The sequence below is a fragment of the Telopea speciosissima genome, chromosome 9 (assembly GCF_018873765.1).
Source record: "Telopea speciosissima isolate NSW1024214 ecotype Mountain lineage chromosome 9, Tspe_v1, whole genome shotgun sequence".
In the NCBI taxonomy this organism is placed as follows: domain Eukaryota; kingdom Viridiplantae; phylum Streptophyta; class Magnoliopsida; order Proteales; family Proteaceae; genus Telopea; species Telopea speciosissima.
The window spans coordinates 52,663,687-52,685,977 of NC_057924.1; the positions used below are offsets into that span (position 1 = coordinate 52,663,687).

A 22,291-nucleotide genomic window follows, 5' to 3' on the forward strand; every position below is an offset into this window, starting at 1 on the left:
GGTTTCTTGACCAATAGCTGAGTTTTATATTTTTGGGTTTATGAGTAGTTCACTTGTGCGAGTTTTCAAAAGTACGCAATGGATATTAAACACCTGATTACTTATTTTGATCAGGTTTCATTTTATTATATTTCAAGGGAAGGCAATGTTGTGGTTGAATCTCTTGCGAGTTAGGCGATATCTTTTACGGATAGAATAGTTTAACCCAATTCCAATCCCTGTGTTTCTGTTGATTAAAGCTTAGATCCCAGGAGTGTAATCCGTGTACTTCAGTAGTATTTCTGTTGACCCAAAAAAAAAACGTTGGGCTAGCCTATAACCCCGGTATTATTTTCATCGGGAATGTCTAAATGACCTATTGGTGTTTTAGAATTGTTGTTTTCATTTAATTGTCTTTTATTTTATTCCTTAAAACATTTAATACAATTTTTTCATTGAGGTTAAATTTGTTATTTACTTTTTACACTAGAGTTGTATTAGATACTGCATTAAATGACTTTGAAAACTTTTTTTTATCCAACTTTAAATACAGTAATAAATAAAATTTTGGAGATAAAAGTATAGTTGGGAAACCGGATTTTGATTGATACGAGTCATCCAAGTCAAGTAAAATTTTTTTTTTTTTAAAATATTTGGTTAAGAGTCGTGTAGATTAGGTTAGAGTAAAACATGACGAGACTTAGTCATAAATTGTCCGAGTCAAATAAGACTCATTATTTTTACCCGAATCGTGACAGACTTGACGAGTTTAATATTTTAAAAAAAAAACATAAATTTGATTCAGTTAGGAACTGAGTTGAATAAAATAGTAAATTTTTATTCTAAAAACCTCAACTCTCCGTCTCTCTTCTCTTGTTCAATGATATAAACTCAAAATGTATTGATATGTGATTCTTTGAATTTTTTTTTGTATGTTTCTGATTTTTTACTAATTTATACATATTTATTGTATTTTTTTTTGTGCTAATGATCGAAAGTATGTATTAAGAATGAATGAAAATAAAGTTACAAAAGAAATTACAAAAGAGACTCAAAAGACCTGATGTCTTTGAGCTTGGCCAACAAACCTATATAGAGGCCTTCCTAAAGCCTCCCTTTATCATATTTATTGTATTAAACAAAAAAATGTGACTCACATTGACCGAGTTTGACAAGGCCGAGTCACCAAATTTTTCTGAAAGACGAGATAAGTTAGAAAACCTGGTTTTCCAACTGTGAATAAAACAATGGGGTTTAATATTGACACCTTAGGACGTATCAATAAGAAAATCTCATTTGTATAAATCCAAATTTTGTGGATATATTGTGTATGTATCCATCTTGTCCCGAATAGTTTTTAAATCAATACGACTTTTGCACGTTTGACAAAATCAAATTTGTTCTAGACTATTTGAAGGACAAATACAAAAAAAAGGGCATACTCAGAGCACAAGGCTCCCGTCGATGCAAGGTCTAGGGAGGGTCATAATATATGCAGCCTTACCCCTGCTCCCACAGAGAGACTGTTTCTAAACTCGAACCAGTGACCATTTGGTCACTATGGAGTAACCATTACTGTTGCACCAATGCCCGCCTTCTCGTTTGAAGGACAACCATTGAAAAAAAAAATGAAACAGTAAAAACATATACAAATACGTATGATTGAGAGATGTCACTCCAAATTTATATGTGGCCTATCCAAAGTGTTCTTATCTATTCATTAGAATTTTTTTTTTTGGTAAAGATCTATTCATTAGAAATACGTCCACGTGGGAATGGTTTCCCACATTATGTGTAAGAAAAATTTATCAAAATATAAATACTTTTTATATAAAATGTGTTTTCTAGCCTGACTAGACTATTAGAGTATCTTCATATTGACACTATGTTTTGCTATGTGGAAGAGTGATATTGCAATCTTGAATTTATTGATAATTAGAAAAGGGTCATTGACTAATAACAATTCAAATTTGACTTAGATTAATGATGTACTCCATGTATTGATTTTTTTTTTCTTGTATTTTCAGTTATTCATTTTATTAGATCAATTGCCCCAAGCAAAAGTGATTCCGAATATGCTACGAAGCTGGTTACCTAGAACAAATAGTTTTATTTTGTCTTGTTCTCTGTTGGATTATTGGTTCTATTGAACCGAGAGTATCAAGATCCAATAAATTTGGTTTGGATCATACTTGATTGTATGTGAGAAGACGGCGGAAGAGAGATCAAGAACCACGCTTTTTTTTATTACGAGCACAGGAACAAATCTTCTTTTTTTCTTTAGATATCTTAAAAGGTTTCTCCACGGAGAACTCCACACCCCAAATCCTTGGGAGAAGATAGAATTGCACAGAGAATACAAATACTTGGAAGGCAGAGAGAAATTTAAAATTTTGATTTTCAGTATATGGCCTTAGGGTTAGAGGTTCTCTATTTATAACCAAAAACCCTAAAACCCTAAAACCCCCATTTTAAATACGATTAGAGGACTTTCGAATCCCACCTATCCACAAAATTTCAGCCTTATCCAATCATGTGGCACATATTTGTGCCAATCTAATAAACTCTCTAGACCTACTGCACTAGAAAATTTTCATCTTGATTTTTATTTTCCATCTCCTAAATTCACGGGTTTCATGTAAGGCTGTGCCACCATCATAGTTGTTTCTTGCCCTACACCTCATTGAAGGGGAAAACAAAATTTCATTGAGCAAAGGGAAAGGGTAATCACAACATGACACACTTTAAAGCCAAGCAAGAAACTACCGTCTAAATAGACATCATAATGAAAAAATTAAGCAAAGAACAGCTAGATCATCACCCAACCGACCTAAGTACTCCAGGAACAGATTTCTCAATTTTCATTCCCCCATCAATAATCAAACAAGGTTCATTTTCAAGTACCAACTCCCTCAACTCTGCCACTAAATGTCAGGGTTTGAAATTTCTCAGAAGCCAATCATAATTAACAAGTTTTCCCCCTATTTGGAAAAAAAAAACAAAAAAAGAAAGAAAGAAGAAAAACCAATGAATATTTCATTTCTCTTTTGACCCACCAAATTTTTAGGCTCGGATAAAAACTGACCCTTAAAAACTAGTCATTAAAAAGAGGAATCCCATGTCCTCATAAACTTTCACATCAGGCTACTCTCATCCTTTGTGTGAAACCCCAACATAAAAAGTGGCACCATTGTTTGGTTAGCTATGGAGCATCTGTTATTACTGTCTTCAGATGAACTGCTTTTCTAAAGTAACTTTCACAACAAAAAAAAAAAAAAAAAAAAAAAAATTTCTTTTTTAACCTTTCCCACTTAAGATGGTATGTAAACCTATTTTATCTGTTCTTGAAGAGGATTATTTCTATCAAAGATTTTAAAGTTCAGCTCATGTTCAAAAGCAAGGTGAGCACAAATGCAGTATATATTTTCTATACCCTGAATAGTATGAATATCCACAGTATTAGCTATTAAGAAAAATTAATGCTAGACTAACCTCTTTTTAGACTATGCTGAAAAAACACCCTTAGAAACCATTAAGCTTGGGTTTGTGCCTACAAGACCTTTGTACTGCCATCTCTGGACATATCTCCATTATAGAAGATCTGAAGCTATATTATTTGCAAATGCATACTTAGCCAAAAACCCATGCATCTCTGCGTGATTAGGTTTTTGATTTCAAATGCCTTTCCATATTTCGAGTTACTGTCTCGTTGAACAACATACTCATAGAGTGGGGGAAAAAAAACTGACTACAAACAGAGGCACATAAATAAGACTTTCTTTCCTTTCTGTTGACTGATTGATAGGGTACTTACGGAAAAAAAATGTTTATACAGCATCCTACATAGGTGTTTAGAGTATCTGGTTGTTATCAAATAGAGAAGTGTCAAGAAATGAAAAGTCAGGTGGCAAACTATTACTTCCCACTCCTAAGGACATTTAGTTATTTACACATTTAGCATGCATGTCAAAATTGAATCATTAAGCCTAATTGAACAAGAGCATCACCATTTAGTCAATTTCTGTTGTTCGAATCCTCTGAGGCAATTGCATGCTTACAATATCGTCTCTGGGGAGGCTATATAATGATCCATTATTTGGATTGTTAATTGTCTGTCTGGTCTCTGGCTCGTCTAATGGCAACAAGTGTGTAACTTCTTTATTTTTTCGGAAAACCAAGTATGCAATCCCAGCCAAATATATCAACATACCTGAAAATCCAAATATCCCAGAAAACACAACTACGATGACTGTTAACCCTGAATGAAGTAGTAACGTAATAAAGCTGGTCGCAATAAAGTATATGTTAATGGCCATGATCAGGGAGCCTATGATCCAGGTGACTGCAGTTATCTGCAATAGAAAATAGTGAAAAATTTAAACATCAGACTAACAAAGTAACAGATAATGAATGACAATCAAACAATTGGTGGGTTGACGTCCAAAAGATTACACTGGATAAAATACTTATGAGTTTAATGGTCAAGATACAGACTCACAAAAAAAGAGAGGATAAAATGCTTATAAGTTTAATGATCAAGACACACACACACACACAAAAAGGATAAAATGCTTATGAATTTAATGGTCAAGATCACCTGACCGATCAAGAGTGTTCAAAATGTTTCAGGGTCATTTTCAAACTGTTTGCTAGAGGTTCTAATGCTGTCTACCAAGTGCCAACCTAACAAAACTCACAGCCACTATCCCAGCTTGGCACCAGCAGTGGAGAAGCATTGGCAGTGTTCAGCTCTGGCAATTATGTTTTCTTTCTTTTATCTATGAATATAATCCAAAGGAACTTCAAAGTTTCTAAGATCAGTGAGACATTTTATTTCAGTACCCAACCTCAAAAAAAAATTTATCCAATTTTAAATTGTAAAAGCTAGTACCAGGAAAGTGCACATATCATTCATACATCTTTATTTATTACCCCAAAATGCAGCAGCTGACACATACCTTCAGAAAGTTCTAATATTCTTAAGATTCTTCAGAATTCAAGTTTATTCAGTCTTGGCAATATAGACACTTTGTACCATTGTCCAACAATGATACAACCTGTCCACCATGAACTAATGACAATTACTATGAAACATTATTCACACAGATATGTATGTCTAAATGCATTTACTGTCATCACATTCCTGTACTCTTTTAGTTTATGCCCCATTTGAATTATCCAAATCAATGGATATGTAGACTTTTCACATAATGTAATATCCTATTCTCTATTATAAAAGAAAACAACAATGGGAAAGATAGGATCTTTGTCCTACATGTCAATGGAAAAATAGAGCTCTAAATTTCCCCTTTTTCTCCCCCTTATCCAGGAGGTACATGGATGGGTGGGTGAGCAGTTAATTTATCTATATGACGAGTGGTTCCTTTCAAAAAATGTAAGGCTGGAAAAATTTGTTCAGCATCGAAACCAAATTGCCAATGGATGTAGGGTTTTCTTAGCATATACACAACTCTTAATCTATGCAAATGAAATCTATCAAGTATCAGAAATAAATCCATCTCCTTGTACATCCATCCAACATTAGTATATAGCCATGACTCAAACTGTTTGAGATTGATTAATGGTATTATAAATCCACCTTAGAAGAAGTCTTACCAAAGTTGAGTTCGCATATAAACCCATCTTGGTTGTGCTGCTAGTGAACTTAAGAAGTGGAACGAGAGCAAAAGGGAGTTCAAATGACAGGATCATCTGTCAAGAAAACATCAATGAAAATAAGTGTAAAGATTCATAATGACAATGTGATCAGAACAAGAGGAAAAGTGATATTTTTGGTTACGTATAAGTTTGACCAATCACATCTTCTCAGATGTGCAGAATATATTATCCTTTTCTTTTTACTCTCAAAGAAAAGAATGAAAAAAGATTGAACCCTTGTATATCAATAACTCACACATATCACTCCTCTTAACTGTTTAAAATATGCATTACTGGGTGAAAAAATCCAATTCATGTTAAAAGAGGTATTAATTGACTGCAAATTTAACCTTGTCCATTCAGGTTGGTAGGTCTCATCCAGATAAAGTCTGGAAGACGTCTAACATCTGTAGGTATTCAATATGGTTATAACTCAATAAGACCGTTCCATTGGTTTTTTGACCCTCTCCCCCCCCCCCCCCCCACACACACACACACACATTAAATTTAGTAGTAATACCAAGTCCACTGACACAGTAGACAAGTAACATCATGGCACAATAGACACAAATTTTTTTTGTCAGAATTGGCACTCCCATACTATACAAACTTGGAATGCATCAAAAGAATTTTCTCTGGGCCCACAGCTCATGTGGTCAGAGGCTACTGCACCTCAATCATGGTGTACATGTTTGACCAACAAACAAACCAAATCATGTGGAGAAATTGACCATGAAATAGACAGTAAACAGTTCAGAGAATGGACAGCACATAACTAATCAATACTGAAATTAAGAGGAAAAAAAAATAACAAATAAAAATTTCAGCTTCAAGGCCAATAATCATAAACTTATTCCAAAGTTGTAAAATTGTAATAATCAACAGACAGAATCAAATACATTCCAACCACCAATAATCCCAGATAAATGTAAATCCTGAGTTAAAGATGAAAGATGAGTTCATTGTTAAGGTAATGAGTCAATACCGATGCAATAATGATTAATTTGCCAGCCCCAGCAGAGCCACCAATGATTGAAACAATTAGACTTGGCACTATTGCCAAACATCTTGTTAAAAAGTTCCGTACCCATGGCCTGAGACGCAAATGAAGAAACCCCTGCCAAAAAAGAAAATGGTTTGTATGTTAAACTAATAATGAAAATATTTTATTGCCGGATTGGTGTTAATCAGGAGTAAAGCATGAAGCCCATAATCTCTTCCCCAAGACAAAGAAAATTGTTAGACTACTATTCAAAACCCAATATTCAGTTAGAGAGATACCTGCATGACAAATTGCCCAGCATAGGTCCCAGTAATTGTGGAACTTTGACCCGATGCCAATAATGCAACTGCAAATAGCTTTGAACTGAAACTGCCTAAGACATTCTGTAACAAGTAAAATGAGAAAAACTGAGAAAATGAAAATTGGAGAAAAAATAACCGTTGCCAACAAATATCTAATTCCTATGACAAGAACTTCAGCCTAAAATGAAGAACTGACATACAAAAACTGATACAAGAAGAATCCTAATAGGAATAATTTCAATGGAGAAAGTAAACACCGAGAAGATAATCTCAATATCACCGAAAATGGCATGGAAACCAATAAACCAAACATACTCTTAGTAGAAAAGAGGCTTTGTTCAAGTCCAAGTTCTTGCAGCCTGTCTGATCTTCTTGACTCAAGTTTTCTGAATTGCAGACTGCACCACTCACAGAAATAACTGATACATTAATGAGAAAGGCTATCGTTAGAGCAACTGCACTCTCTATGGTATAAAATCTGCATGCATCCTGCAAACAAGATAGTGGGAAGATATCAGAATCATGAATAATAGAAGTAACTATACATGAAATAAAAACCATCACTAGCAAGTAGTAGCCAAGTACACATGCTACCTTCATCTCAAAATATGAATACTTGTTCACCTGATTCTAGAAGAGCTACCATAATGGAATTTCCAACAAAAAAGAATCTTGAATAAGCCCAAAATTAAAATTTAAGATGCAGTATCTAAAGTACCATGAAAATAAGAAACTTCAATAAGCCTTTCCACCAAAAGAGCATAATTTTAAAGGACCAAAAACACAATGTCATCTTGATATACTGTAGGACAGAATTATCTATACATCAGTCAGAGACCATCCAATAACTTATGGATTGTCATTCTAACCCTCAATGCAGTTCATGCAAGAGGAATGCTCACTTCTTACAGGAGTTTCAGGCCATAGATAACAATAAAATGACTGTTCCTTATTGTACAATTATTGGCCTTTCTTGAACTGTTACTTCACTCAACATAAGCCACAAGGCATATTGCTTGCGAACAGATGGTTGTAAATGTCTACTGATAAGATTTTGGGCCCATTGTTGACCCAAAAGATGACTCAGAAATGGAAGAGTTAGAGGAATGCATTAAGTGTGCTACTTGTTCCATATGGCTCAAAAGATCCAATGTCTACCACAATGAAAGCTAAGCCTCTAAAGCTAAGAGGTTTACCACGAAATTATGGGTCATCATAACCCTCAATGCAGTTCATGCAATAGGAATGCTCAATTCTTACAGGAGTTCCAGGCCTGATTATCCAATTTATTAGCCTTTCTTGAAATGTGAATGTTCACCGATAAGGTTTTGGGCCCATTGTTCATCCAAAAGATGACCAGCAATTGAATACTTAGGCTGATGCGTTAAGTGTGCAACTTGTTTCATATGGCTCGAAAGATCCAGATGTCTACCACATTGAAAGCTAAATCTCAATCATTAAGAGGTTTACCTTGATGCCCTGAATGGATCGTGGAACTCTCCTAGAAAGCACCAATGCTGAGTGGAGGAAAAGATTGTGCCTGTAAAAAAGTGTACGAGAATCATGAGAAAAAAATATTGATTCAAGAAAGGACCAATAGGGAGTTAAAAGGAATCTTACGGCATCACCATAGCACCAAGAAGTGAAATTGCAAGGGCAGTAGCTCCGTTTCCTTTGAGTGAGGGAACAAAAAGCCCCTTCAGAACTTCTGAAGAGTTGGGCTTTGCATATCCAAGCTCCGCACAGAAGCATGCAGCAATTGTAAATACCAGAAATGCAATAAATAACTCAAGTTTCCTCACCTGTATAAGAACCAACACAAAAGCTTAATGAATCTAGTCTTATACAAGAACTAGGTTTGCTTTTTTCTTTCACAATATGTAACTTTATATATTTTATGATCGTAATCCTGAAAATTTTAAACTACTTTTTCCATTTATCTTCAAATTGTTATGGATTCAGGAAGCACAAGGGCATATGGTAATAATACCCCATATTGCTGCAGCGCTAGAAAAACTAGAGTACTTAGCCCTGTAAGAAGAACACCACACCATAGAGGAATGTTGAAGAGCATGTTCAGCGCAAAGGCTGTTCCAATCACTGGACAATAAAAGAAGCGGCAGTTACTATTGAAGTGCAGAGCAGAATGCAGTTAACAAAAGAATTAAAAGGTTCCCACATAATACAAATTGAAAAAAGCATTAATATAAAATACAGATGTGACTGTAGAATCCATTAATATATCAAGTGTGTAGGTAACAGTAACTCCCAAGGTAAGCCATCACATATGCAACACTTAGGCATTATCTAGGAAACTGAGATTTCATTTATAAAGACATGCATGTATGTATGACTTTCTTTATCCTTAGTGTGTGTGTGTGTGTGTGAGAGAGAGAGAGAGAGAGAAAACCAACCAGATCAAATCACTGTAACTGCCTGAACTTTCCATAAAATCTTTTGGTTGGACAGGATAGCCACAAAGTTTTGTGTCTGATGTTGACAGTTGCTTCTAGTGTTTTTCAGTAAGGTTGTTCCCACCTTGCCATGCTAAGAATATTAAAAAAACCACACCCAGCCACCACCAAAACCAAAGCCAGAGCTAACCTTTTGTCAGCTGTTATTATCTGGATAATGGAGGGACTGATAGGGATCAGGAATCATCTCTCTCTCTTGTTCTGGAGAGGGTCTTCTTTCACAGAGAATGTACTCATTCCGACGATGTATAGACACTTTTCCTGGTCAATTTCTTCTTCCCTCAAGTCTAAGCATCCTTCTTTTACATAGATGAGCAGAAGCGAGCTGACACCATTAGCCGATGTCATGCCACATCATACACCACATGCATTGTGAAGGGAAAAGAAATTCTGGTAGGGAGTGTTTTTGTCCTAGTAAGCAGTTGTGGTCTTACGTGCCCAAGGTTCAAAATTGAATTTCACAATCATTTCGACCTTTGGAGAAACAAAAATATTTCGATGAAGGGGTCTTCTCTTTGGCATGCATGTGCCTAAGACTTTATGGTCTGATGCACTTCTTACCGCTGCCTTTCTTATTAACCGGATGCCAACTCCACTTCTTGGCTCCAAATCCCCCTAGCCCTTCTTTCTCCTCAATCCTCAGTTTTCTCCTCGCCTCCAAAAGTCTTTGGTTGTGTTTGTTATGTTCATGTCAACAAATCAGCCTGCACCAAGCTTGATCCCAGAGCTCTCAAGTGTATCTTCTTGGGCTACTCTGATTCAACCAAAGGGTATAAGTGCTACCATCGTCCTTCCCGAAAGCGACTTCTCTCCAAAGATGTCACCTTCTTTGAGTCTATTCCTTACTTTTCTTCCCCTCACCATCCTGTTCAGGGGGATAGTACTAGCAGTGAATAGGATGCTGATGTCATTCCTTTTCTATCTCCCTTGCCTACCTCTACTTCCCCATCCTTATTTGATATTGGAAAGTACAAAGAGGTGGAAGTTGTTAATGATGCTGATGCTGATGGTGTTGTTGATATTGATGCTAGTAGTGATGGTGATGCTAGCAGAAAAAAAGAATACAAGGGAATAAGATTCAAGGAAGATGGTGTATTCACAAGGTGAATGCTTGTTGAAGGGAAAAACAAAGCAACTATGGTATAAACAACCCTACCAAAACCCCTCTTTGGATCCACATCCTCAGTTTCATCCTCCTCAGTCAGGTAATTCTTCTCCTTCTGAATTAGATCTTCCCATTGCTATGAGAAAGGGGAAGAGATCCTGTACTAACCCCATAGCCCAGTTTGTTTCCTATGACTCTATTTCTCCTACAGGTATTGCCTTTTCCACTACCCTTGAGTCTTCTTCCATTCCCAAAAATGTTACAGAGGCCTTATCCGATCCAAAATGGATGCAAGCAATGTCTGAGGAAATGGTGGCTCTGGAGAAGAACAATACTTGGACTCTAGTTGATCTTCCCGGGGGGAGAACTCCAGTAGGATGCAGATGGGTTTATACAATCAAGTATAGATCCGATGGTACAGTGGAAAGATATAAAGCTAGACTGGTTGCAAAAGGGTATAGTCAGGTGTATGGCATTGACTACCAGGAGACTTTTGCCCCCGTAGCCAAGCATAACTCAATCAGGGTTCTTCTTTCAATGGCTGCCAATCAAGATTGGCCAATGTACCAATTAGATGTGAAGAATGCATTTCTTTATGGAGATTTAGCAGAAGAAGTGTACATGCAACCTCCACTTGGTTTTCAGTATCCCTCAACTGAAAGGAAAGTATGTCTCTTGAAGAAAGCTCTCTATGGCCTCAAGCAGTCTCCTAAGGCCTGGTTTGAGAGATTTAGACAAGCCATCCTGAAGAATGAGTATTATCAGAGTCAAGCTGACCACACCTTGTTTATCAAGAGAGGTAATGGTACAGTTACAACTCTCATTGTCTATGTTGATGACATTGTGGTAACTGGGAATGATGTTGCGGAGATAAACAGCTTGAAGTCTTATCTGGCTAGACAGTTTGAGATCAAAGACCTTGGACTCTTGAAATACTTCTTGGGTATTGAAGTATCTAGATCAAGGAAAGGAATCAACATCTGCCAAAGGAAATTTATCTTAAATCTTTTGAAAGAGACAGACATGATAGGGCGCAAACCAGCAACTTCTCCCATTGATCCGAATCATAAGCTTGATGATGAATGTGGTTCTTCTCTTATAGATGCAAGCAAGTACCAAAAATTAGTTGGGAAACTAATCTCTCTCTCCTTGACTCGACCAGACATCTCTTATGCAGTTGGAATGGTGAGTCAGTTCATGCATGCTCCCAGGAGTGGGCATCTGGATGCGGTGTATCGCATCATTAGATACCATAGTTGTCATGGAGCCGCCATGGCGTCCTGGCGTTGGGGGAAAGGGCATATCGAGGTCCGCCATGATATATGTATAAATATCGAGCGATATGGTTTCCATGGCGTCGCCATGGACGCCATACCACGATATATGGGTATGTCGATCGATATTTGAACATTTAATGTATAAAAGTCAGGCTTATATTTTATTTTTTTTTAAAAACCATTTAATAACTTAGATGCTTTTTCGTTAACGTGTATTGGAGGTGTAACTTGAAAAGTTACACCTGCAATACACATTATCATAAAAATTAAAAATATTAAACATAATAACATTAGTCATATACCCTAATGGGGGGAAATAGAAATCGTAAAAGGGAAAATCGAGAGGAGTTCGTGAGACACTGAGACAGAGGAATAGTTCGTGAGAGTTGAGACAGAGGATCGTGACTCCGGCAACGGTAACTTGTGTTCCTCACTTCCTGCAACTCTCGGCAGCCTTCGAAGTTCGAACTTCTCCGGCAACCTCCAGGACTCCAAGTAAGTAAATTTTTTTTCTTTTTTTAATTTGGTTCTTCTTCCTCCTCCCAGTCCTCCGGCAACTCGATTTTTCAGTTCAGTACTTCAGTTCTTCTCCTCCCTGGCAAACATCTTCTTCTTCTTAACTTCTTCTTCTTCTTCTTCAGTTCTTCTCCTCCCAGCCTCCGGTAGTGATTACAGCCAGTAGTATCGTTTTTTTTTTTTTTTCTTTCTCTTGCCTTGCACAACCACAGTTACACACACAGAGATAGGGAGAGAGTCGAGAGACAAAGGGGGGGGATTTGTTTCAGTTAGTAGTCCTCGACTCCTCTCGGTTTTTTTTTTTCTTTTTTCTTCTTTACTTGTACAGTCACAGAGACAGGGACATAGTCGAAAGACAGAGGGGGGAGGGATTTATTCCAGTCAGTAGTTACAGCCATAGTCCTCTCTGTTTTTTTTTTTTCTTTTTTCTTCTTCTTGCCTTGCAACTACCTTGTTTACAGTCGCAGACCTTGGGACTTCCTGCCTTGCAGTTGCAGGCTTCCACATAGACAGAGAATGTATTTTTTTTTTCTTCTTCTTGCCCTGCACAGTGCACACATACACACAGTGTCACACACAGAGACAGGGAGAGAGTCGAGAGACAGAAGCGGGGGATATTACACTTTCATGAATTAAACCATAGTATATTAGTAGTACACTTTCATGTTGATTTTTGATGTTATAGGACATATTATATCATACTAAATAACATTAAAAATAGAGAAAATAAAAAATAAAACATGGTCGACAAGCTGGCCATGGCGTTGCCATGGCGGGCGACATGTCGATATATCGACGTGACACCCCTCCACCGACTTGGATCACCGTGACGCAGTGACAACTATGGTAGATCCTTGAAATCCTGTCCAAGAAAAGGCCTTCTATTTTCCAGGCATGACGATTTGCAGATTGAAGGCTACACAAATGCTGATTGGGCTGGTTCAGTCTCTGACAAGAGATCTACTTCTGGGTACTATACCTTTGTGGGTGGTAATCTAGTTACCTGGAGGAGCAAGAAACAACCATTTGTAGCTAGATCCGGCGCAGAGGCTGAGTTTAGGGCCATGGCTCATGGAGTATGTGAGCTTATATGGCTAAAAAGACTTCTTCAAGACTTGAGTTTTGAAACTGAAGGGCCAATGAGACTTTATTGCGACAACAAAGTTGTTATAAGCATTGCCCATAATCCGGTTCAGCATGATCGAACCAAACATATTGAGGTTGATCAACACTTAATCAAAGAGAAGCTAGATTCTACGTGCATTTGTACTCCCTTTGTGAAGACAGGTGATCAAGTAGCAGATATCTTCACCAAGGGTCTCATTCCAGGTCTATTTAGTACCTTATTGTCCAAGTTGGGAATGTATGACATTTATTCTCCAGCTTGAGGGGGAGTGTTAGAGTGTATGTACTAGGGGTACTTTAGTACATGTCTATGTCATATGTCACTAGAGTTGTATTTTTAACTTTTATTTCTGTTTCTCTTTTACCTCCCTAGGGAGGTCCTTGTAATTTCCTAAGAATGGTTTAATGAAGTAAATGGATGTTAGGAGAAGCTACTCCTAACATTCCACGATTCTCTCCAACTATCTTCTTCTTCCTCTCTTCTTCTCTCTTCTTCTCTCTTCTTCTTCTCCTTCATGCTGCAAACCCTTCCTTCATTACTAGGATCAATCATCTATAAATCTTAACTAGATGGTACTACCAGGAATGGTGATAGTGGTATCATCTTCTACTGGGGGTTCTTCAGGGGTTGAAGCAATCGTGGATGGCATGGGAGGGCAGTTCTTCGAATAGTGGGCAAAAACTTTGCAAAGTAAACAATGAGGAGGGAACCATCCATAATGAACCTCCTGTTGGAAGGAGAATCCTTCATCATAAGTGACGGTGATCAAAGAGGGAGGAATGTAATCCACTGCAATCTCGACACAGATCCTTGATAAGCAAGCCTGTCCATCTTCTTAGTTCATTCATCGGAGTACAACAGTTTCGCAATGACAGAGCCGATGATGTGAGCCCAGCTTCACACTAGAAGTGGAGAGGGAGACGTGGGAGGGCAATCCATAGGGGAATGGAAATGAGGTTGACCTTGTTGAGCTGAAGATACTGATCCCATAGACGAAGAAAAATAGGCTTGTTGCCTACTTGCCAGGGACCTTCTAATGCACGAATCTTATCTTCTTCGTGCGAAAACTTGAAAAGGAAGAAGCCATTGTCTAAGAGGTAAGTTTCCAGTCACATGGGCTCTCCATTTTCTGTTCAAAGAGTCCTTGCCGATACTGAAAGGGGGTCTCTATTGCCAATAAAGTGACAAACCATGCAAATTTTCCATTTGACAATTTCAGAAGATAGCAAACCAGATGGGCAGAGGAAGATTTTGGTGTTACCAACTGGAGAAGGTGAGACAAAGTGAAGGGAGATACCTTCTCTAAAAGGGAGGGGAGCATGACTGAAGAGGGAGTTCCAAGCTTTCACGCCAAGGGAGGAGGGTGGAGGGGAAGAAGGTGGCACCGATGGGGAGGATGAAGAGGCATCACAACTCACAAGGGGGTAAAATGACTGTGTGAGGGGAGGAGGGTGTAGGTGGGACCTCCGGGGGTTGGCTGACCATGCCGGAGGAGCTCAGAGGATTGAGAATTTTGTTTGAGATTGAATAGAAAACGAATTTTTTCAACAATGGGAGCATTGATGCTGGTAAATCACGAAAGCGGACATATTTTAGTGGAAATAAGCTTTGCGTTGGGTTCTATACATGTTATGCCTTTGGTCCATTAGGTTTTCATTGCAATGAGTATCTTTAATGGGCTTAAAATAAGGGTAAGAGTTAAGAGAACCATATTTACTTTATCAGATAGTTTGCGTCGGAGCCTTAGAATAAGAGTTGTTTAAGTCTTTCACTAATCAAATAAATAACTAGTTTGATTACTAGTTGATTTAGGCAATTTCTAGTCATGGTCGAAGTTATATTTTGAGATTCTTATCTATCCATATGGCCAGCCATTCAGGCACACGAATTTATGACTTAATAAATTTCAGTTTTCTATAGGTACTGTGGATTCAATGCAAGCCTTAGTGGATTCTCAGGTTCAACTTGGTGGATTTCAAGGAGTAGTTTTCGGTGGATCCCAAAACCACAGCAAGTGGATTCCTGCTCTTCTATTTTTTATATTCCTTTATCCTATTTATTCAAAAACAGGTCAGTATCTTCTGGTTTTCACTCACCTGCGACACCCTGGTTTCACTCTAGTCTCTGATTGCATTCTTCTTCAAATATCTTTCTGATTTGATTCAAATCTGAAATATAGGTTTCTGATAATCTGTTCCCTGAAGCTCAAATTTCTTTCAAGAGAACAGATAGGTTTCCTCTGTGGAAGACCTTCATTGAACCAGAACATTTGTCTGTGGTTTAATCCCAGCTTTTGGACGCTCACTTAGTAAGACAGGGTAAGGGACTCGCTGAATATGAATGGCTATGGTGACATCATTGACAAAATTTGGAAAATAAGAGGTGTAGTGACCATGGAATGTTGTTTCCCTAATTCATTGTTTGCTTGCCATTTATACAGAACAGTAGCAATGAAGATGTAATCTCAAGAGTATTTTCATCTAATTTTCATTCAATGATGAAGCAAAAATACCTTCAGGAATGTCACATGCAACTATTGAAATTTCAGCGAGCATCCATAGGATGAAGTTTGGCACCCTTGAATATTCAGCTCTACAATGCTCTGCTAAATGTTTTCCTGCATTGGAGTAGAGGCAATAATTGAAACATTGTGCAGATAACTATCAATAAAATCATCTAAATAATCACTTTGGAATGAACATAGAAATAAAATTTATCCTGATGAAGAGATCACAGACCTGTGACCACCCCAAGGTTGGCTGCAAGGGATTGAATGACAAGGGCAGCAAAAGAAGCAACTAGGATGATCCAGAGCAACTGCCAAACAAAGAAACTGCTTGATGGGATCTGAGAGTAAGACATGGACAGAAAGCTAAAAGAAATCTATTCGAATTGTCAACTGATACATAAGGGCCTCCTTGTCGTTATGTATTTATTTTTATTTATGTTTTGGAGTCATATTTAGGTAATTATAGGCTGTGCAGCTGGCTTGATTGAGGGATATGTGCAGCTTTTTATTAGATTTCAAAATCTCCTAATGTGTGCCAAAAGGAGTACTTCACTTAGTAAATTACTGGTATTAGAAGTCAATATTAGCTATTCGTGTGGGTTCTTTTTAGTTCTTATTATTGTGTGGGCTAGGGAACCAATCCTTTTGGGTACTTTTTTATCTCCCGAATTCTAGCTGCAGAGATATAATTACTATAGTACATTAATAAGAGCCCCTTTAAATTTTCTGCTTTGATTGAAAAAAATTCAGATTTTTCTGGCTCACATGCCATTGCTTTACAAATTCACAGTATTGATGCTGAATTAACATATCTTTCTTAATAATCTTTTTCTGCTCTTTTTTCTTTTGCAGGTGTATATCCAGCTACAAATCTGAACATGTTGAAGATTCAATACGTACTCCCAATCAACCTAATTACATCTTTCATCCCAAAAACCTTAAAATCATTCAGCCTAACACTATCCCTCGCTATACAAACCAAGAAAATCCTCTAGACCATTAGCTGATTTGAATTTCCAACAAGAAGCCTTTTAAATATTCAGAGAAACCAGTCTTTATTCAATGGATCACCATAAAGCTAGATCATATATGTCCCTGTCCATTTCCACCTTAATCCCAAGCCTTATCAATTAGCGTCATGAAAACCCAAACCTTAATGGACTATATTGAATCTTTTAAACCCCAACTCAAGATTAATCCTATAAATTCTTTCATCCAGATCTAGGTGAGCCAATTGAATTGTATGCCTGATATCTCTATAAGTGCACCAACTGTATCAGTAAAATGTTGGAAAGAAATCATATGAGATAACAGTTTGATGGATCTTCTGCTTAATGAAAAACTTGAGGTATTCTATTGCTTCAGAATTCATATTTCAGCCAACAAACATTCACATCAGAAGTTAGAAAGCGCACCTCATACTTGTACTGTGCACCTGACTGTAGATCCGTTTCGACTGTATATTGCCAAACATTACCAAAACGTATATACATATCAGAAGTTCGTAATCAGGGTACCAGAAAAATACAAAACAAATATGAAAGTATTCTTACAATTCCCAGGATCAATATATGCAATAGAAACAAGAAATCCAGGACCCATATATGCAAATAAGTTTTTCCAACTTTTTCTCTGCAAAGAAATAAACAAATAATACAATCAACCTATCAGTTTTGACTCAAATTTTCAGGTTTAAAATTCCCTTCAGAATTAACTATGTAAGCTCCTGAATCAAACTATCAGTCATGAAATAAAATTTGGAAAACGAACACCTTTTTGGACAAGTATTGAAGACTTCTAATCTCTACGAGACTTACAGCAAATGTATTTCCTCACTAGTTATTTATGAATTAAAATTCTAATACCACATGTGTAGAATATGTGTCTGGGATCCAGCCATACCCTAAATGGCGGGAGTCCCACTGTATGGGTGGTAGCAAGGTGTCAAGAATTGGAACCGGGCATCGTATTGGAAAGCTGGTTTTAAGAGACATATCAGAGAGAAGCTAGATACACTTTGACACGCATGGGTAAGCTTATGATACAAGCAAAACAAGTGTTTTAAGCATTGTGCACCATAAATAAGCAACAAATAATTATATCCATGATCCATCCAATGTCAGGTTATCTCTGTTTTCTCGGCATCTATGTGATTCAAATCTTCATTGGCAAGTGTAATATCAAACCTATTAATAAATAATAACAAAACAATTAAGCAAGAAGATTTGAAAAAGAAAAATTTATTTTCATATTAGGATAATAGCTAAAAGTACTAACATACTGCTAAGTCTTAAATAACATACATTAAGTAAATACACATTACCATTCTACTACTCCACTAGTAACATATTAAAAAACCTGAAGTAGAATATAAGCATTAATAATAAGAATGTAACAACGAACATAATTATACATTCAACAACAACAACTCAACCTTATCCCAACTAAATGGGGTTGGCTACATGGATCCTTGCCCTCCAATCAGCTCTGTTCAAGGTCATACTTGATACAAGGCCTAAGCTATGCATGTCTTTCCTCACCACTTCTCCTAAGGTCATTTTAGGTCTGCCCCTGGATCTCTTAGTTATTCAGTTTGAATCAAATCACTCCTCCGTACTGGGGCATCTAAAGGCCTCTGTTGAACATGGCCATGCCACTTCAAACGACTTTCTCTTAGCTTATCATGTATCAGAGCTACTCCCAAATCAGCTCTAAATGATCATTCCTTACTTTATCCTTCCTAGTTTTGTCACTCATCCATCTCAACATCCTCATCTCCGCTGCACTGAGTTTATCCATATGATGCTTCTACATTGCCCAACCTTTTGCACCATAAATTGTAGCTGGTCGTATGACTGTCCTATAAAATTTTCCTTGAAGTTTTGAAGGAATATGCCGATCACACAACACTCCGGACGCATCTCTCCACTTCATCCATCCTATTTTAATTCTTTGTGAAACATCATCCTCTATTTTTTCTAAGTCAAGAAAGACCATATGGAGATCCTTCTTGCAATCTCTAAATCTTTCCACAAGTCTAATAAGTAAGTAAATAGCTTTTGTCGTGGATCTTCCTGGCATAAAACCAAATTGGTTCTCCGTAATAGTAGTTTCTTGTCTCAAGTGGGTTTATGACTCATTAGTTTTATGCCTCTATATTTATTGCAGTTCTGAATATCACCTTTATTTTCGTAAATTGGCACCGCAATGCTTCTCCATTCATCTGGCATTTTCTTGCTCTCATAATCCTATTAAACAACTTGGTAAGCCAACATAAACCACAGATTCCTAAGCTTTTCCACACTTCTATTGGGACCTCTTCTGGACCTTGTGCCTTGCCTACTTTTATCCTCCTTAAAGCTTCTTTTACTTCAGACACCCTAATTTTTCATATATATCTATGACATGTGGTGTGACTGGTGTCTTGATGGGTAATGCGTTCTTCCGGAACACTATTATTCAAAGTGTCCTCATTTAGTAGGCTGCAAAAATAACCTTCCCACCTCTTCTTAATGTCTTCTTCCCTTATTAGTACTTTACCATCTTCACTTTTAATACATCTAACATAGTCAAGATCTTTACTTTTCCTTTCCCTCAATTTAGTTATTTTATAGATAGCTTTTTCCCCTTCCTTTATGCTTAAATTGTTATAAAGATCTTCATATTTCTACGCCCTTGCTTTTCCCACAATTTTCTTAGCTTCATTTTTGAGAAATTTATACCTTTGTAGATCCTCTACATCCTTAGTCCTTTGCAATGTTTTAAAACTAGCTTTCTCTTAATGGCTGCTCAAACCACATCATCCCACCACCAAGTCTCTCTAGAGGAATGACGTTTTCCTTTTGATTCGCCTAGGACATCTTTAGCAACCTTCTTACAAGTAGTCATCTCATTCCACATTGTATTAGTATCTCCCTAAAAAACCTACTTTCCTTGTTTGACCACTTCATCAGTAAATGATCTCAAAGTATCTTCTCTTAAGCTCCACCACCTTATCCTAGGGCAAATAAGCTCACCTTTCTTATGATTCTGTGTAGTGATGCACAAATCCATGACCACTAATCTATGTTGTATAGTTAGGCTCTCCCCTGGTATAACCTTACTGTCCTTGCATAAAGTCTATTTTGACCTTCTACTTAGGAAGAAATCTATTTGGCTACTATGATGCCCACTTTTGAAGGTAACTAAATGCTCCTCTCTTTTCAAAGTAAGTATTTACAATGGATAAATCATAAGCCACGACAAAATCTAAGATTGATCCCCTCCTCATTCCTCTCTCCAAAACCATATCCTCCATGTACACCTTCATAGCCTCTACGATCTTTCCCCACATGTCCATTCAGATCAACCCCTATTATAGTCTTTTCTCCTTGGCTAAAACCTTACACTACCAAAATTATAACTTACTACTTTCATCCAATCCTACTTGAGGTGCTTAGGTGTTAATTATATTGACAACCTCTTTCTCCAACAACCTTGATGGATATAATCCTCCTATCTCCAAATCTTTTAACATCTACCACATCATTCTTTAAACCTTTATCCACTACTATGCCCCCTCCACTTCTATTACTTTATCCCTTGTATACCAAAGTTTAAAGTTGTCCAACTCCTTAGATTTTTTACCTCCATCTAGTCTCTTAAATACAGGATATATTAATCCTTCTTCTCCTCATAACATCTAACAATTCTAGACTCTTACCTATTAAATATCTAACGTTCTGAGATGCTAATATAATTCTATGCTTTTGGACTAGCTTCTTTACCCGCACTTGTCCACGGTGCGAGAACTCTTGCCTATTTGTCACCGTATCCGGTTGTCAACGCGGTGCATCGCTTAGAGGGGACACCCTAGCCATAATTATATATTATCGATCACAAATCATTCAAGATGATCCAATCTAGGTCAATTTTCAAGTTTAGGTGTGACACTTGATTTTTTAAAAAAAATAAAGTTTTCAACATTTCAACTCACGGCTTTGATGTTCAATCTCCACTTTGATAAGGTTTAATGCAATTTTTCCCTTGTTTAATCACTCCTGTGTTTTTTAGTGTAGATGGAATCCACTTAGGTTTTGACCAAAAATAAAGTAGAATGAAGTTTTTGTTTCAAAAATTGGGATTTTCAGGTTTGGACAGCCTGTGTATAGAGCCTCGGTCCGTATCAGTACCGAATCTCCCTTATCGATCCATATCAGTTCTGTATCATGTCGACATGGCCAATCTTGATACTTGAAACCATGGACGGTAATGCAACCATATGCCTCACAACAAGCACAGAGTGCTAGCAGTCCCCTATTAATGAATTCAGTTATCAAGAAAAAAAGAAGCCTTTGCATCTTCAATATAAGTAATTGCTTTAGCTCGGGATTGTGCATTCTCCTATCAATCTTACAACCCTGCTACAGGAAGTAACAAGCTCTAGTAAAGAAACCTTGATTACTTCCCTCTCATTAGGATCACTTATAAACTCTCTGAAACGTCTAATCCAGTTTTGTCAACTAAGTTTTCTGTGTGGCTACCACTTGGTCCAGTACTCCAGTTCATTTCTGCATAAAAACAGGGACCAACATGTCGAGTTTTTCAGGATGGAGGGAGGGGGTGGAACAATCAAAGCATATGGCTTTGTCTAGCTGAATTAAATACTCATCCATGCCACCAATTTTCATGGACATATATGAATAAATCTCCAAACGCAAAATAAAAAGGTTTCCATCACCCGGTTATCATGAACTCAATTTATTAAAAACTTCAAGCAAATTTTCCCTAATAAACGACAAAGTTTGCAAAAGTAACATAATATTACAGGAAATTGATTTCTCAAAGAAAATTACGTTAAGCCATAGCACTGAAATCATTCACTGAATTAGTTTCCACAACCAGGTCCAAACTCTGAGCTGCCTGACAGATTAGTTTAAAAAAAATGTGCTTAGAATTAATTAGAAAGCTATGGCTAATATCGACCATGTAAAGACTTCCAAACTCTTATAACATTCTTAACAGGAATTTCTTTCCTCTAGATAAGCCGAGACCAATTTCCATCTCCCTAGACCTCTTGTAAGTTTCAGTATCCACCAAAAAACATCAGTTGTATAAAATGAAATGAACCACAGAACAGATGCAAGATACAGATAAACAAGAGATAGATCACACTCACATCAGGCACTATGATCTGGTTAGAGTCCTGGTTCTCGATCAGCGGAGCATTAGAACAAGCTCGATTCTCAGTGCTAGTGATAAACTGCGGTTGATCATTTGAAATCAAACCTGTAATAGCCATCTTCCTTGCTCTTGCAAACACCGCACAAATCTCCAGTCGACAAACTACAATGTCTCTGCTCA

The 22,291-nt window shown here is 37.2% G+C and overlaps 1 protein-coding gene across 2 annotated transcripts; it reads right to left on the minus strand.

Moving 5' to 3' along the window:
• Positions 1-3,868: 3,868 nt before the first annotated feature.
• LOC122639274 (metal transporter Nramp6-like) lies at positions 3,869-22,291 on the minus strand. 2 transcript variants are annotated; one of them, XM_043832089.1, is made up of 13 exons: positions 22,107-22,285; positions 17,503-17,581; positions 17,365-17,405; positions 16,179-16,257; positions 15,953-16,057; positions 8,933-9,042; positions 8,563-8,744; positions 8,413-8,482; positions 7,258-7,431; positions 6,919-7,023; positions 6,623-6,754; positions 5,596-5,691; positions 3,869-4,331 (listed from the first exon to the last, which is right to left on the minus strand). In XM_043832089.1, exons 1-13 carry the CDS (start codon positions 22,227-22,229, stop codon positions 3,990-3,992), a joined length of 1,638 nt encoding a protein of 545 aa, XP_043688024.1. In that variant the 5' UTR covers positions 22,230-22,285; the 3' UTR covers positions 3,869-3,989. The 2 variants fall into 2 exon arrangements, with proteins under 2 accessions (XP_043688024.1, XP_043688025.1); XM_043832090.1 differs by lacking the exon at positions 5,596-5,691 and having other exon boundaries at positions 22,107-22,291.